This window comes from Falco rusticolus, chromosome W, assembly GCF_015220075.1.
Source record: "Falco rusticolus isolate bFalRus1 chromosome W, bFalRus1.pri, whole genome shotgun sequence".
NCBI lineage: Eukaryota > Metazoa > Chordata > Aves > Falconiformes > Falconidae > Falco > Falco rusticolus.
This window is the reverse complement of record NC_051209.1, coordinates 20,707,521-20,724,918: the sequence shown is the minus strand read 5'-3', so window position 1 is coordinate 20,724,918 and position 17,398 is coordinate 20,707,521. Positions and strand designations below refer to the sequence as shown.

The following is a 17,398-nucleotide window of genomic DNA, read 5'->3' as shown; positions in this document are numbered from 1 at the left end:
CACCCCCCTCTCCCTCCCCCGTTTTTCCGGTTCTGCCTGACGTCACACGACGTGCGCCGCTGCCGACGGAAGGGCCGCGCTGGGCGGGGGCGGAGTCTGAGCTGGAGTGGGGTGAGGCTAGGGTCTGTTTTGGAGTGGCACGGCCTGCACCGGGGGGGTCGGGTCTGTCACTGGGGGGAAGCTGGGCCTGTTAAGAGGGGGGGGGGGGCGACACACGGACGGTACAGCCTGAATCCCGGGACTCGGGCCTGACACGGGGGGAGCTCTTGGCCTGTCATAGGGGGGCACAGCCTGAAGTGGAGGGCTCAGGCCTGTCATGTGGGGGCTGGACCTGGTCGTGTCATGGGGGGACATGGCCTGCACTGGTTGGGGACCTTGTCTTGTAATAGGAGGGTGGGGACCAGGGTTTGTCACAGGGGACATGGCCTGCTTAAGGGGGACCTGATCCTGTCATGGGAGAGCAGGGCCTGTACCAGTTGGGGATCTGGTCCTGCGGGGGGGGGGGGGGGGGGGGGAGCAGGGCACAGCCCGTACCAGGGTACATGGCCTGCACCGGGGGGGAAGAGGGGAACCCTTGGTCCTGTCACAGAAGGACATAGCATGCACCACTTGGGGATCTGGTCCTCTCACTGGTGGGCACAGCCTATACCAGGGGGCTCAGGTCTGTCACAGGGGAGCAAGGCCTGAACCCAGAGGAGCTTGGCCCTGTCACCGGTACCTTTACAGGACCTGAGCCATCTGGGGGTGCTCAGGCTTGGGTGAGGTATGGTGGCCATCCCCAAGGGTCCCTAGCTGCCTGTTGCCCAGCCACAGGCCTGCTTCAGTGCAGGGGGCCTCTAGTACTGCCCCCAGGCCCCCTGCAGCGTTTGAGCATGCAGAAAAGGGACCATGCACCCTCTGCACCCCCCACTGCTCTTCCTGTAGTGCCCACTCCACACTCACAGCTCAGGCAGCGCAGCCCAGATGTGGGGCATGGTACTGAGCGCTGCATACAGGGCATACGTAACTCATACAGAAATGAGACAGCACCATGTGGTTATAACTCTGAATTTCCCTCCAGCTGCATTGTCCTCTGGTGGGATTGATAAATAAGTAATATTGATTATATTGACTGGGAGCTTCGTGTGGCACTTAGCTTTATGTGGCCTGACCTGTTCCAAAATCACCCAGAGCCCTGCAAAACCCACACAGCTTGGCAACACAGCTCTTCCTGCCCTCACCCAAATGTCTCAGGCTGTAAATGTGGAGGTAATCAACCCAAAGAAGGGGCTGGAGGGTTTGTATTCAGCTCTGTGCAGCTCAACATGTCTCATCAAAATGTGTCTGTGATGCTCTTTGTGTGGTTGTTCCCCTCCAGCACATTGTTCAAGGATATTGAACAGAAAGGATTCAGAGATGAGATGAGGCACCAGAGCGATGAGAAAACTGGAGAAGAGAGCAGAGGTGAGAGGCTGCTGGAAGTTAATGTGGTGGTTTATCAAAGGGGTGGCAGCACACACCAGGACTGAAAGCACTTGGGAGAGATCTTCAGTCTGTCAAGCCAAGCTAAACAAATCTAAAGGTTGAAATTCAGTGGGAGAGGGGGAGAGGAGGGGACAGGCCCTGTGATCCTCAGCATGGGTTAGAGTAGGGAGAGGTGCCTTCCAGGTCAAACACACACCACCCCCATTGCCCAGCCTCTCAGAGCTTCCCTCCACCTGCATTTTTCTGCAGGACCACGGGGGAAGTAGATGGGCAGGAGGATGGAGAAAACATGAAGCTTTGCTCAACCATGAAAGATAGTCTCACATCTTTGGGGCAGAGCATTACCTGTGAACAGCAGCCAGGATCTCACTGCCAAACCACAGAATGTTCAGAGGGGGGGGAAAAAAAGGCCCTTGCAGCAGGGTGTAAACAGTTAAATGGACTAGTCTAAACCAGGAGGCTGGGCAGCTAATAGGAAAAAAACCATGGTGTGAAAGGGCTCTTTGTCCCAGCAGGAAGGCAAGGGCACACAGGCTGGACTCAAGGAACCCATCCTGATAGGAGTGCAGGGCAGGCTTGTTTGCAGTGCAGAGCATTGCTTGCTGGGACAGGCTCCTGCAGAAGAGGTGGTTTTACACTCTTGTTCCTTTTGCAGCCAGACAAACCCCTGCCTGGAAGGTGCTTTGACCAAACAACAGAACAGCTCAGCTGATGTACTGTGGAAAAGCAAGTAGGACCCAAGGAAGAGCTCCAGCCCTTGTGCAGTGCCAGCTCTGCAGGCCAGGACAGCTGTGCACCATCCTTCCCCTCCAGCATGTCCCAGGGAGGGAGGCTACAGCTCCTAGCAGGTCCTGCACCCCAGGAGAACAACTAAAAAATGAGTACCCCGTGCAAGAGGAGCCCTTTTCCCTGCAGGAGGTCTTGGAGCCACAAACCAGAGGTGCTAGGCCAGGGGGAAGGCAGGAAGCTGGCAGCACCTGGGCAGGTAAGAGATGCAATTGCACCACTCGCCTTTTCTGAGCTGAGAGGTGTAGCAAAGCAAAGCAGATAACAAAAGCTATTCCTGCCAGCCACTTGCTGGGGCAATGGCCCAGCATGAGTTATGTTTCCTGGCAGCATAAGGCTATGCTTTTAGAGTGTTATTCATTGGGTAGTGTGGGACAACAGGGCTTGGCACACATCAGCTATGACTTCAGAAATTCTATTTTGTGCCACAGTAGAAATTGGCTATTGCATTACATTAGTAATTTTTGAGTCAGGGAGTGCAGGGGCTGCACACAGCACATGCACTGTAGCCTCCCCATTTCTGCCAGGTTTGGAATTGATGTTTGAAGTGAAGGACCACATGCCCCTATTTGGCAGGCACCAGGTTAGTTGGTTAAAACATTGAAACCTAAAATGTTTTCATAATGATCTTTAATTGCAAAGCAAGTAGTTGACATTCACTTCTCACCTGGGAGCCATAGGTTGACCTTGGCAGTTTGACACACAATACTCTGTTCACACTGCTGATCTTAACTCTTCACCATGTAGATCGCATGCCCAGCTTCTCAGCATCTTGTGTTAGAACTGAAATTTGTGCTCCCATATTTATTAAAAACTTCACCAACTGGAAATAAAGCCATCATTGCTTATCCACTGATAAGCTTCCACTTTCTGAACAGGCAGGCCCAATTACCTTCTGGACATTACTTATTTTTTACTTCATGTCCTACAATTCCTCCCTAAAAGGGAGTAAGTGGTGTTCTTCCTTTCTGGCGACTAGTGCCAAAGGAGTTGAAGTATGCTCCTTCCTTTCACCATTATCTCATTTCTGGAATGCTGTCATGATTTAACCCTGGCCAGCAACTAAGTCCCACACAGATGCTCACTCACTCCCCCCACAGTGGGATGGGGGAAAAGGATCAGAAGAGTAAGAGTGAGAAAACTCATGGGTTGAGATAAAGACAGTTTAACAGTCAAAGCAAAAGCTGTACATGCAAGCAAGACAAAGAATTCATTTACTACTTCCCCTCAGCAGACAGGTGTCCATCAATCTCCAGGGAAGCAGGACTCCATCACACATAACAGTTACATGGGAAGACAAGTGTCACAGCACTTCCAAAACTAGCCAGCTGCAACAAGGTCTTTTACCAATCACATACCAAGTTAACTTCAATAAGTAGTTAACACACCTTGCCCTAGCACAGCCACCAATCCTCCACAATGCCTCAAAGGTCCATCTAATGCTCATGCCATTTCTTCATACTCTTCTGGCCAGTCCTTCTGCTGCCTTCTTCTTGCCTCTCCTACCACCAGAACACTCTTCCTCTCGTCTTCTCTTTCCCTTCTCCCCACTTCTTCCACATCTCTCTTCCTTGACTGCTCCTCTTCTATGCCCCTTAGAGCTATTTAAACACTTAGCAGGAAACAGCCACAGCTGCACCTTATCCACATCATCCAACCCACTGCCCCTGAAGCCAGCCCACAGCTGTATATTATCAATGTTAATTAACCCAGCTTCATTCCTCTACAGACAAGCACCATAATGCTGAATGTCCCTCCCCTCCTTCTTCTTTCCCCAGCTTATATACTCAGCATGACATCCTATGGTATGGAATATCTCTTTGGCTATTTTGGGTTGCTTGTCCTGGCTGTGCCCCTTCCAATTTCTTATGCCCCTCCAGCCTTCTCGCTGGCAGGGCCTGAGGAACCAAAAAGTCCTTGACTTAGTATAAACATTACCTAGCAATAACCAAAAATATCAGTGTCCTATCAACATTGTTCTCACACTAAATCCAAAACACAGCACTGGACCAGCTACTAAGAAGAAAATTAACTGTCCCAGCTGAAACCAGGACAAATGCTTTAGTCAAACTCAAGATAATGCCAGTAGTCCGACCTTGAATCACAGCTCTGGGGATGCCTAGGGCAACTTCCCAATTATGTCAATTGTCACAAGCACACTCTTCTGAGAAGTTGGGTATTGAATTCACTCTAAGCCTCCAGATTCACTCTACACCTCCGTAAATAAGCTGTGATACTACTTGCTATCCTGCTGACTACGCCAATTTGTTGAGGATGGAGTGACGCACTTCACTCATAAGAGAGAAGCAGCAATATGCTTATTGGTATGCAACAGAGATTTAACCAAGTTTGATAGTAAATGTGACAGTGGTTTAACAAGATTTGATGACAAGGTATACTTGATTATTTACTGCACAGATGACAGGGTCAGACAAAACTGTCAGGGAGACCCTCCTGTTGAGTCATACATAAGGTTCAGAAAGGACCCCCTTGCATTCTAAACTCCTTCTGAGAGGGGAGTTTAGGTGCAGCTAGATCCAGACTTAGTCTCAGACTTGGTCAACGGTTTATATCTAAAGGCTTATATGTGCACAATCAATCCTTTATACCACTTAGCTAAGATTTCAAAATATGGCATGCTATTAATCACTTACCGAGAATCTGTTGTAGCAAGGAATCTCTCAGCCTTGAGGAGTAACTTTGAGAGGCATCCCTCAAGGGGAGATCTTGTCATGCAACCCGCTGCCATGCAGGAGAGTTCAACAGGCCCTGGGCTGTCCACTATTTATGGAGTAAGATAATTGACTTTTATAGTCATATTTGCATACTGACTACAGAAGTCAGTTTCTTTCAAACTTGACTTGAGTTGGACCTTGACCAGCACTGTTAGGTGAATGCATTGTTCAAATTAGCCCTTGGCTATTGTGTTGTTATCTGTCTCCCCTAAATACACTTTGAGTTGGATGCAGCCATTGTGACCAGACACATCCATTTCAACTGCCACTGGTGGTTATCACTTGAGCACTGTTACAGAAACAAAGATCAAGATGGGGGGGGGGGGGGGGGGGGGGGGGAAGCACATCACCACAGGCCCAAAGCAGAGGGAAGGACTAGATCATTACTTTGGGCATCCCCAAGGAATCCAGCCTTTTTTGGTGACAGCGATGAGACATATCCTGCCATTCTTTGTGTTGGAGAAAACACAGCAATCCAGAAGGAAACTTCCTGAACGCTTTGGAAATTGGCTGCCTACTGCATTTTAATATTTGCTAGTTTATACAGCTTTCCCTCAGGCAGCCGTTCAGTGACTGGTAATAGAAAATGCAACTAGTACATGGTGTAAGCAGCTAACCACAGACCTGGAGAAGACCCTAGTAAGTAATAGTGCGTGCATGTATGGTCACATGGTTGTATGCATGCTCAGATGGCATCATAAACATGAACCATGGAAGCAGACTCCATGAGAAGATCAAAGACCTTGTGGCTTCCCCAAGTGCCAGGCAGGTAACACGCCAGTGACATATCTCTATCACTGCACTTGAAGAGGATGGTCAGTTTGAACTGAGCTTGAGATTTGAAGGTTTTCTGTGCATCCCAAGGAGGTGATGGAGATGTGGGAACAGAGCCCAAATGTTGTGCATTATTGCTTCCAGCCCATCACAGACGCAGAGGACATCCTTATGCTGGCCATACCCACCCTGGACCCAAGACCCTGCAGAACCTCCTGTGCAAACTGGGTGGAGACCCCCCCACCATGTCTCCCTGTGCCTGCCTGCAAGGACCAGGCACACCCATCCATCTTGTCAAACTGCTTTAATATTTGGACATGAAGACAGGACAGAGCCAGTCAGACTGTGCACAAACAAGACACCCCTGAGCCACAGCGTAAGGCTGCAGGGCTTCCCTTCTCAATGGGTGTGTGGATTTGGCCAAGACAGTTCAGCTGATGACATCCTGAGTGTGCCAGTGAGTTGCACATGTGGGGTAGGGAAGAGGGACAGGAGCTCTCCAGAGCAGCTCAGAGGTTGTTCAGCTCCAATAAGGTCTGGTCCAGGACCTGGTGGATGCCCACATTCTCCTCTTTGGCACTAGCCAGACTCTCTGTGAACACAAGGAACATGCAACCAGCCACACACATGGACACAGACACAGCCCAAGCATACCCAGGCACAGCCGGACCCATGTACACCACACCAAGCACAGACACACACACACACATTTCAGTACAGCACCAGCCTCCAGCCATGTGGGGCATCCCTGCAGAGCAGAGTCCATACAAGCAGCCCCACCATCAGCAGGGATGAATCTAGACAACCCAGGATCTGCTGGGGTGGCCAGGCCAGCTGGACTGGTTGCTCGGGGCAGGCAGACCCTGCTTTTCATCATTTCCATCCTCCCATGGCACCTTGTTGCCCACAGCCAGGCCCTCTGCAGCACAGAAACCGCTGATGGGTACCCCTCCCCGGAGAGCCACCAGCACAGCCCCATCTTCCTACTCAGCATGTCCTGCCCCAGGGCATCACCACCATCCAGCTGTGGGCTTGCACACAAACCCTTAGCCAGCCTGAGAGCCAGTACCTGCTGCATGACCTGGCAGTGCTCTGTGAAGAAGAGAGTGAAGCAGCATCCCAGGAAGGCAAGCAGAGAAAACAGCAGAGAGAAGGAGCAAAGCTAACAAGGCTGCAGGGATGAGCTCTGCTGGGCAGCCTGCTGCCAAGGCAGCCTTCTCTGGCACTCACTTCCAAACAGCATCCTCCTTCCATCTAGAGATGGGGATGGGACGAGAGTTCTGCCCACCCAGTCCTGTCTCCTAGCACTCCCAGCCAAGATCTTCCCTGTCCTCCACCCCAGGTTTGGGGCAACAGCTGCTGGGTCCCCAGTTCCTATCCCAGCCCTCCCAGAACCCTGCAGGGACCCAACTCTGAGGAGATCCTCCCTGCATAGTTTGGGGTGACCAGAGTGAGGGGAAAGAAGCTGACCACTGGCTCCTGGGACAAGGGGAGGAAGGCAGCAATACAAGCTACCGCATCCCTCCCCGGCAGGACCAGACTGATGCTGGGGGACAGCCATCACCACGTGGGTGTCCCAGGCCATCACAAAAATCCTTGTTCCTCTCCTGAGAAAAAACAATCAGCTCCAGAGGGCTCCCCGTCCCCCCCAAGCAGGGCAGTTACCCCCAGGGGGATAAGCCAAGGCTCCACACACCACCTAACCCCAGCGGGGATTGAGGAGGGGCTCCCAGCCCTGAGCCAGCCTGGCTGAAATGAAGCAAGGAGCGAGGCTGGTGGCAGCCTGGGTGTGGGAGGCTGGGCTAGGAATGGGAGTTCTCGGCAGCTCAGTTGTTAAGTTCGGTAAAGGATGACCTGCAGCTTGTTAGTGAGAACCCGATTTTTCTCAGCCTCCTGCTGGGACCACTCTAGAGAAAACGGTGACATCAGTGCAGCAGAGGGGAGAGACAGAGAGAAAGGCAAGTTAGTGAAGAGACAGCATTCCCCAAAGCCCTTGCTGGAAACCCTGTTTCTTCCCAGCCAGCATTGGGGAATGAGCTGGGCTGGCAGGAAGAGGCAGGCGGTCCTGGGGCAGGAACAGGGCTGCAGGTCCATCAATTCAGGGACAGAGTTGTGGGGCAGGGTAGGATGCTGAGGAAGGAGGAGGAGGATGATCAGGGACCCGTTTAGGGCCAGGGATCACAGCTGAAGAGTAGAGTCAGTCCCTTCGGCATGGGAGAGTGATGCAGGAGAGATGCCAGGGCTGAGACTGCTGCTTGTGGGCAATGTCTGGGAGTGGGGACAAGGAATGGACAGGACCAAGTCTAACCCTGCTATTTCAGGCCAAAAGAGTCATGGAGAAGGTGACAGGAGATGAAGAAAGCTGTGTCCAAGAGCCAGGCGGTGGTGAGGGTCATCCCCTGGGTGGAGGCACAAAGGGCCCCATCCCACTCAGCCTGGCAGTGTGGGAACTGCCCAGGGCTCAGCTGCTGCCATCCCAGAGGTCCTGTGGCTGTGAGCTGCCTGCAACCACTTCAGCTGCTGGCACATGTGTGAGACAGGCAGATGAGGGACAGAGCAGCATGAAGAAAACAAAGGAGAAACAGAGGAGACAAAATGCTTTATTGAGACCAATTCAGTAACCCAGAGGGACAGAACAGAAAAGAAAAAGTCATGAAATGCAAACTGAAGAGCGATGTGCAAAGGACAGAAGGGAGGCAGAGGGTCTGGGGACTGCCTGCCTGGGGATGGGCTGCCTGCACAGCTGGACCCCCTCCTCCGTCCCCCAAGCCTAAGCCCTCTCTGTTTTGGTGGTGGAGGTGCCACTTCCCCTGTGTGCCCCCCCCCCCCCCCCCGGGCTCAGCAAGAAGAACCAGGGGACTTTGCTGGGGGAATATGAGGGCAGGTGTCCCCCCAGCACCAGAGCTGCAGGGTCCCTGGTGCTTATGATGCTAGGGAGCAGAGGAGGGAGCTACTGAAGTGAAGGGCTCCTAGGCGCAGCTCTGTCCCCCACCAGGCAATGCTGCGGCATGGACCTGCAACTGCATGGGTACCATCCACCCAGTGTGTGTGGGTCCTGGGGGCTGCTCCCCTTCCCCATTAAACACCCCTAAGCACCTACATCTCATCTCCCCACAAAGCGAGGTATTGCAAAAACACCCCAGGCTGGCTCCTGTCTCAAAGGAACTGACAGACAGGTGCAGGCTGGGAAGGACAGAGGGGACAGAGCAGGCAGGAAGAGTGGTGGGATGGCTGGGCAGGCAAGCAGCTGAGCTGGGGAGGGGTGAGGCAGGCAGGTGGGTGCAGTGATGGTGCCCGGTGGGGGGCTCAGAGGGAGGTGATGTCATTAAGTGCATTGTCTAGCTCCTCGCTGATGGATTTGTACTTCATCTTCTGTGCATACACTTCATCTGCAGGCAGGGGGCGGGTGGGGGGCAGGCAGTAGAACAAGGTTGGGTAGAACAAGATCGGGGGGCAGGTAGTGGGGAGGGGGAGAGAGAGAGAGAGAGAGAGAGGGGCTGTGAGTGGGGGGCCGAGGGCAGCAGGAATGTGCATGCACAGGTGATGTGGATGCAGCCCTATTCCCCCACCTGAGGGCAGAGCCATAGACCCCAGCAGCTCTACACCCCCACACCAGACACCATGGCATTCAGCCTCCACCCTCCCAGGACCCCTGCCCACCCCTCACCCCAGCCAAGCTCTGTCTGACTCTATGAGGGGCACATCCTGGCTAGTCCTCCCTGGGAAAGAGGGACACAGGGCCAGTGAGGACATTTTACCTTCTAGATCATCAATGGTTTTCTCCAGCTTCGCCACAGATCGCTCTGCAAACTCTGCCCGGGTCTCAGCCTGCAGAAGAGAAGGGGGAAGAGGGTGAACTGTGGGGCACAATGGGGATGGCGCAGGCTGCACTGCACTCCAAATCTGCCGTCTGCATCTCTCATATCCCCCCCATGAGCCCTCCCCTAGGAAAGGCAAGGGACAAGGACCCCATGGACCCCCGCACCCTAAACCAGCAGCAGGGGTGAGAGCTTGCCCTCAAAAGAGGCAGCTGGGCAAAGTGCCTCCATGTTGGGCTTCCTGTTTATCCCAACCTGTCCTGACCACCAAAAGCAGGGGTATCATGGGAGCCCACATACTTCACAGGTTGCATGTGTGACTAACACTAGATGGATCACTCCAAATTGGACATGGCTTGAAGTTAGTGTGTGCAGGGCATGAGCTCCTGCCAGCACATATCCTGGGAGCAGGACACCATGTGGGGCAGAGATGAGCAGAGCAGGAGCAGAGCACAGCATGAGGTTGCAGGATGCACCCCAGCAGGACTGTGCTCCCTGGGGATGAAAACACCAGCCCTCCAGATGGGACAGGGACCCTTACAGGGTAGTGGGACCCCACAAGACCTATCCCAGACCCAGCCACCCGCCATGCTGCAGGGCTGCAATTTGGGGAAGGGTGAGAGGATACAGGTATAACAGGGTCAAAACCTACATGGGATGGCAAACTCATGCCTGCACTGATGCAGTGCTAGCCCCTCTCTTGGGGGTCCTGGCCCCACACCTCTTACCTCCTTCAGTTTTTCCCCTAGAAGCTTGATTTCCTCCTCATACTTGTCCTCCTTGGTGGAATACTGCAGAGACAGAGATGGGCACCCATGAGCCCCACAGGACACCTCTGGCCATCCTTCACTCCAGTGGATGACCCCACTACCCCCAGACCCCACACACTCTGCCCAGCCCCAGCAGCCCTGCTGGGTCCTACCTTGTCAGCCTGGGCTTCCAGGGACTTCAAGTTGTTGGTGACAATTTTCAGCTCCTCCTCTAGGTCACCACATTTACTACATCCCAAGCAGGGCCGCCAGGAGGGGGGTGGGGCCGAGGGGCAGGTGAGAGGGGGGAGCAGAAAGAGCAGGCACGGGGAAGGAGGAAAGAGAGAGAGAACAAGTTAAGAGAGGAGAAAACTCAGGAAACACAGGTGGAGGAGTAGAGCTGCTGCGAGTGGAAGCTGCTGGGATGCATCTGTTCATCTGTTTCTCATGCCTCCTTACACAGACACCCCATGCATCGCTGCCAGCCAGGCTCCCATCAGCCCTGCCAAGAAGGAGAGCAGGCACGGAGGGATGAAGGAGTGTACCCAGCCCATGCTCACTGGAGAGGGAGGTGAAGGGAGGTCGATGGCAGATGCAGTGGTGCAGAGAGGGGAGAGGTGGCTTATGTGATTCAAGAGACAGCAATAGAGAGGGGGGGGGCTGCTGCACATCACCCTACACCCCTGCCCCAGTACCTCTTCCTCTGAGGCAATGAGGGACTTGAGAGTCTGATCCATGGTCTGCAGCTCTTCTTCCAATTGTCTCACTCGGCTGAGGTGGAAGAGGGGCACCCGGGGGGGGGGGGGGGGGGGATGGGATGGGACGGACAGGGACACGACACACACGGGACGACGGACAGCAGAGAACAGGGTCAAGGATCTGCTGCTTAGCAGGCTGGCATCCCCCTGTCCCCAGCCTGCAAGCCCAGGGACCACCCCCACAGCAGACTGCTGTTCCTGGGGAGGGACATCCCCATCCCCACACAAACACACAGACAGGGACTCTGGGCAAGGGCTGTATGGGACCCCCACGCGCTGCCCACTGGGAGCCCCACTCACCTCTCTGCCACCTCTGCCCTCTCCTCTGAGCGCTCCAGCTCTCCCTCAAGGACAACCAGTTTGCGGGCGACCTGTCAATGGCAGCAAGGGGCATGCATCAGCCCTGCCCTTGCCCTGGCTCAGGACAGAAGGCTGTGGTGAGGCAGTCCCAAGTGCCACCAGGGGGGTCAGCACTGGGGGAAGGGGGCACACGGGTACAGGCACACACCTCCTCATATTTGCGGTCAGCCTCCTCTGCTATGTGTTTCGCCTCCTTCAGCTGCATTTCCTGGAGCTCCATCTTCTCCTCATCCTTCATGGCCCTGTTTTCAATGACCTTCATGCCTCTAAGGAAAGCCCAAGCCAGAAGATGTTACTGCTGTGGGTTGAGGTGGCACCTGCACCTTGCCGCCCACCCACTGTGTCCTGACCCTGCCATACTCCAGCTCTGGAGCCTTGGGACACTGGCACTCACTGGCCACCTCACACGGTAGAGTCACACCAGTGGTACCCCAAGGATGCTCCTGCACACAATTAAAGCAGCGGAGCTGACCCCAGGGCCATGTAGCCACAGTGCCTCTCAACCAGGCAGGTCCTGAACCTATCATCCGGGGGGAGGTGTGTAAAAATGTGTGCAGCCCAGGATAAACTGGCCACAACCTCCACAAAAGCAGCCTGACAGGCCAGAAACCTTTAGGAAATGCATCCCATGGCAAAGCCTCTTCCCATTCAGGAGTGATGCTCATAAGCAGGAGGTCACCAAACCCCCATGAACCTCCACAGTAGGGACTCCTGCAGACTTCTCTGGCTCAGATGCTGTTGCTCAAACTGGTCTTTGCCAATGGAGGAAAGAGCTCATGTAACTATCAGGAATGCCATGATGTGTCCAGGCATTCCCATGCAACCTGAGTGCCCTCACCTGTGCAGCTCCTGCCCAGTAAATCTGCTTGCCGTGAGGATGGGGAAAAACACTCTGCAGGACTTTTTTTTTAAAGAGGCCAGTTCATTCTCAAAGGTCAACCACAGTTTCCAGGCACAGAAGTCCCCTCCTGGGCCATTGCTCAGCTCTCGAGTGAAGGACACTGCTCCAGGGCTGAGAATAGGCTCCAAGCACCCTCTGGCTTTGGTTACAGACTGATATTTGTATAAGCGCCAGATCAATTTTTTTAAGATTTTATGGATGCCCTGGAAATTTCAAAGTGTGCCAAGAACGCCCATATCTGGGGGACTTCTCTGCATCATGGCTTTGTTCTTTCCCTTCAGGGTCTGCAGGAAAACCAACACAAACCCCATAAGATCACTTCAGGGGGATCCCCAAACCCCACTGCAAAACCAAGGGGGCTTCCTGCAATCAAGGGTGACCTGATGCTACCCTTGCTGTCCCTCCCCATCACACCTCTCGCTCTCATCAGCTGCCTTCTCAGCCTCCTCCAGCTTCTGCAGGGCGGTGGCCAGGCGCTCCTGTGCTCGGTCCAGCTCCTCCTCCACCAACTGGATACGGCGGTTCAGAGAAGCTACTTCAGCCTCAGCCTGGGGGAGCAGAAACCCCTTGGTCACCCCATGTGACATATATATATCTATATATATAGATCTAAAAAAGCATTTTCAGCAGTTACTTTTGCATTCGCTATCCAGAACACCCCTTGGCACTGTGCAACAAGCCTGGCTGGGGCACACATCCCATCACCTTTCTATAGGAACAATGGGGCTCTCTCCATCCCTAGGGCCCTGTTTGACACTGGCTCCTCCCCGGCCATGCAACCCGAGTCCGGGATGTGCAGCCCCTTCACCTTGTCCTTGCACCTGTCTCCCACCTTGGAGAGGGACGAGGCATGTTTGCCAGGGTAGGGTGGTCAGAGCAGCTACACAGTCACAGGGAAGGTATTTGAGGTTTGTGGAGCAGTGAGTAAAGCAGGAGGAATGCCCTGTGTGGCTTTACTCCCAAAAAGGAGATTGGAGCCGCTTGTGGATTTCCTGTTTACAGAGGCGGGGAAGTGAGCCAGGAGTCTCTTCTGCGGGGAAACCTCTGACCCTGAATAACGGGGTAACGGGAAGCTGAGCGCAGTTCCCCGCCCCCCCCCCCCCCCCATCCCCAACTGCTCCCCCCGGCTGATGTACAGTGCGGCAATGGGGGCAATGAAGCGAGTCACCCTCAGCAGGCTGGAGCACAGCTAAGCAGAAGCTGCTGGTGCCTGCAGGACCAGGACTCCCTGCTTTCCTAGGCTCCCTTCATGCAGGGCCAGGAGCCAGGGCCAGCCAGGAGCAGTGGCCCTGGCCCCTGCCAGCCCCTTGATGCCTGACCCTGCACTCTTTCCATTTAGTGAAGACCTCCTGCCTGCTCCATCACCACTACCGGGAAATGCTGCCTCAGCAGCTCCTGGCCCCACTCCCCACCAGGGGGGCTGCGAGGAATTAAAACCCCAGATGCAGAGAGATGAGCAGCAATGAGACCTTGCTGTGGGGAGCAGCCCCATGCACCAAGATGTAGGGAGGCATGTGCCAACACAGGGGATAATGTCTCATGCTTATTCACAGGCTGGAGCAGGCCTGGCCAGCTGCAGTGTCCAGTCCCAGCTGGCCTCCTGCTCCAACATCGGGAATGCCCCGGGGGACATTGGCCAAGCAGAGGGGCCATGGGAGCAGCAAGGGGCTGTCACCCTGCGCAGCCCTGCTGAGCACCTGTGGTCCCCCGTGGCAAGCTGGCAGGGTGGAGATGGGCACAGCCAGCGCCGCTCCAAGCAGAGCAGCCCAGTAGTGTGCCAGGCAAGTGGCTAGCCCCATGGCTGGCACAACAGCCACTTCCACCCCATGAACACCCTCTTTCTGGGCTCACCAAGAGCTCATCCCTGGCCAAATTGCCAAATGGGGAGCTGGATTTGACCCCTGCCAGGGCAATGCTCCACTTACAGCATCTGCCTCACCCTGGCAGGGGCTGTTTTCCCCAGAGAATCATCCCCAAAGTGAGTCAAAGTTGCCTGGATGGACACTCAGGAACATGAGCTCTCCAGCAGTGCCCAGTGACTGGAGAACTCAATCTGCAGCTGCAGGAAGGGGCCATTTCCTCTGCACACAGCCTGAGTGACAACAGCCTGGGTACTGCACCCAGCTCTGCTACTCCTGATATAGTGAGGATGTTAAAGTAGTGGGCATAGGAAAAAGAGAGAAAAAATCTCACAAGCTCCAACAACAATAAAAAAGCCAAACCAGGCACAAGCTGCAGCCTGGAAATGCTGTCCCACTGCCACAGAGTGGAAATCTTGGCCCATGACAGTGCAAAGGGACAGCTTGTCCCTGCGAAGGGACACACTGGAGAGCCAAAGGCTCTGCGACTGCTATGGCCCAGACCGCAGAGCCTGCTGGAAGCCAGACAAGAGCCTGGGTGTGGGTTTTTTAGCCATGCACACAGCCGGCCTCCAAGAGAGGGGATCCTTTCCCAGGATCTGCCCGACCCCAAGCAGACCCAAGGCAGAGCTGGCCGCTGACTGCTCCCTAGTGCCCCACCAGCCGGGGAAGACATGGAGGGCTCCACCGCACGGAGCATCCCTCGCAAGACCCATTAAGAAGGCAGCTGCAGGAGGCAGATCGGAGCAGGGATGCTGCCGCGGCACCTGGATGGCAGCGCCCTCCAGACCCCCAGGCGGCGCTCCGCCCCGGGAGCAGCCAGCCCGGCTACCGGGGGGGGGGGAGGGCAAGGACGGGACGGCTGGGGCCAGCCCGCGGGAAAGGAGCCGGCGGGGCATCCCGGGGAGCTGCCGGGGCGCCCCCTGCCCCGGCGCCTCTTACCCGCTCCCGGGCCTGCCGCTCGGCATCGGCCTCCCGCTGCAGGTGCTGGGCGCGCTCCTCCGCCTCGTCGGCCACCTGCTGCAGGCTCTGGATCTTCTTCTTGACGGCGTCGATGGAGCTGATGCCGGCCATGGCGGGGGGCTGCCGGCGGGGAGGCCGCGCCGCCGAGCCCTTTGTGGGATCCGCCCGGCTCGGGCAGGAAGCGCTCAGGCAGCGGCCGCTCCCGCCGCCCGCCCTGCCTCCATCCCTTCCTGCTCCTCCTCCCGCTGCTGCTGCTGCTGCCACTGGCCGACCTGGGCTGCCGCTGCCCTAGGCAGCGCACGCAGACCTCCGGCCAGGGTGCACGGTGCCCACCCCGTCAGGGGACAGTCCCCAACACCAGGAGGGATGCACAGAACCACCACCCCACCACCCCGAAATAGTACATAGGGTGCCCCCCTGGGCAGGACGCATGGTCCTACCCAGGCAGGGGACACTGTCCCTACCTCCCAAGGCAAGATGCACAGTGGCTTCTGGGCAGGGCACACTGTTCCTCCACCCCAAGCAGAGTGTATGGTGCTCTTCCTCCTCCTCCCTGCAGATGCACAGTGCCCATGACGCCCCCTAGGATACAGGACACAGCTCCCCCAAAGCAGGACACATGGTGGCCCCCCAGATAGGGGTGCACAGTCCTACCAAGCTCCTCCAGGGTGATGGAGAGGAGCCCAGGCAGAATGCCAGAGCCTGGCCCTTGCAAGCCCCCATGGACATGGGAGCAATGTACCCATGGGTGCTCCCCAAGCTCTGCCCCCCACACCCCCTGCTGCAAAGCTGGGGGGGTCATAGGCTTTTGCCTCATGGGGCAGAGCCCACTCCCAAGCATCCCCCCAGGGGACCTGGGGCTGGAGCTGTGGGGCATGGTCAGATCCCCAGCAGCCATCCCACTCAGCCCCTTGGCATCTGGTCCCCCAAGCAGGGACCTGGCTAGCAGCCCTGCAGAGACCCACTGAGCCCATGGAGCCCCCTGCACCCCCCAGCTGCCCTGGGAGCTCTGTTCCATAGGAGAAGCCAGTTCCCAGCTCCTGGCTCTGCATCCTGGTTGGGACACATGCCTTGATCCATCAGAAGAAACTGGCACTGGTGGCACTCAGTCCTCCCTTAAGGAGCTCTGACAGCTTCCAGGCAGCCCTGGCTGCACTTCACACCTGCCTCCAGGGACGCCAATTCCTGGGCTGACCCCACCGTCTGCCCTTGGCTTTGGGGTCAAGGGGCCTGGGGGGGACCCAGCCACACCACTGGCAGTGCCCTGCAGCCCTGTGTCCCCCTGCTAAGTGGTGGCAGAAGAGGTGGCACTGCGGGTCCCCTGGAAGCATGCAGCCTCAGACTTGGCCCCAGTCCTGGCCAGTCCTGCACCACCCCCAGCCCGATGCCTGGGTGCCAAAAGTGCTCTCAGGCCAGTGCACTGGTCTTGGAGCAGAAAATGGGGTCTCAGCCAGCAAAGGGGCAGGTGTGAGCTGACTGCAGGAAGGATGGGGGTAGGTTGGAGGGCAAGTTGGGGGGCAGTCACCCAGCTGGGCTGGGTGCCTCCTGCTCTGGCCCTACCCAGGGACGCAGTCACTTCCCAGCAGAGCCCCATTCCCTCCCACTGGCTCAAGGAATCACCAAATAAGAACAAAATCTCAGCTGGGGAGAGCAACCAGGGTAGGAACTTGGGTGAAGCCTTTGGGATCATGGCCTGGGAACTATGGAGTTTCCCTGGGCCCTGCTGGGGTGGCTAGGGACAGGCCACCAGCTGGGGATGTGGGATGCTGGAGGGGACTGCTCTGACTAAACCCACTGTCCCTGCTGCACCATTTCCAGCAGCCCCTGCCAGCATCTGCCCATGGGCCCCATGGGACTGGGGACAAGAGGTGGTGGGGCCACAGTGGCCTTACAGAGCTGCTGGGAAGGGGCTGCCAGCACTGTAGAGCTGCCAGTCCAGGGGCAAGCACTCTCTGATCTGTCACCATCTGACCCCCCTCCAAGTGCCTGGGGATGCCATATTTGCACCCTTTAGTGCAGTCCCTGTGGGCTTCATGTATTGCCACCCCATGCCAGAGGCAGGGCAGTGACAGAGCAGGGGGAGATTTATTCTTTTAAGGCATTTGTTGACATTTTTGCCAAGACCAGGAGCCTGCCTGGATTGCTGTGATGAGCCCTGACCTGGCCAAGGTATGGGGACATTCTGTGCTCACAGGCACATGCTGTCCTGGCAGCTAAGAGGGGCATGGTGG

General features: G+C 56.0%; 1 protein-coding gene and 1 long non-coding RNA gene across 13 annotated transcripts in view; one reads left to right on the top strand and one right to left on the bottom strand.

Moving 5' to 3' along the window:
* The first annotated feature begins 11 nt into the window (after positions 1-11).
* On the top strand, positions 12-6,000 carry LOC119140677. The gene is made up of 4 exons (XR_005101676.1): positions 12-111; positions 1,358-1,443; positions 2,120-2,449; positions 5,904-6,000. It is a non-coding gene; the product is annotated as an uncharacterized LOC119140677 (long non-coding RNA).
* Positions 6,001-6,050: 50 nt separating this feature from the next.
* Positions 6,051-17,398, bottom strand: part of LOC119140665 (tropomyosin beta chain-like) — an 18,404-nt gene continuing 7,056 nt past the window's right edge. Inside the window, exons 1-8 of one of the 12 annotated variants that reach the window (XM_037372204.1) lie at positions 15,147-15,434; positions 12,760-12,893; positions 11,593-11,710; positions 11,385-11,455; positions 10,500-10,575; positions 10,306-10,368; positions 9,518-9,587; positions 6,051-7,666 (exon numbers count right to left, since the gene is read on the bottom strand). In XM_037372204.1, coding sequence (XP_037228101.1) covers positions 7,593-7,666; positions 9,518-9,587; positions 10,306-10,368; positions 10,500-10,575; positions 11,385-11,455; positions 11,593-11,710; positions 12,760-12,893; positions 15,147-15,278 — 738 coding nt within the window. In that variant the 5' untranslated portion in view covers positions 15,279-15,434 and the 3' untranslated portion in view covers positions 6,051-7,592. Of the gene's footprint in view, positions 7,667-8,339; positions 9,149-9,517; positions 9,588-10,305; positions 10,369-10,499; positions 10,576-11,021; positions 11,098-11,384; positions 11,456-11,592; positions 11,711-12,759; positions 12,894-15,146; positions 15,435-17,398 lie in introns of those variants that run through there. The other 11 variants (XM_037372201.1, XM_037372203.1, XM_037372199.1 and 8 more) reach the window with 11 other exon arrangements.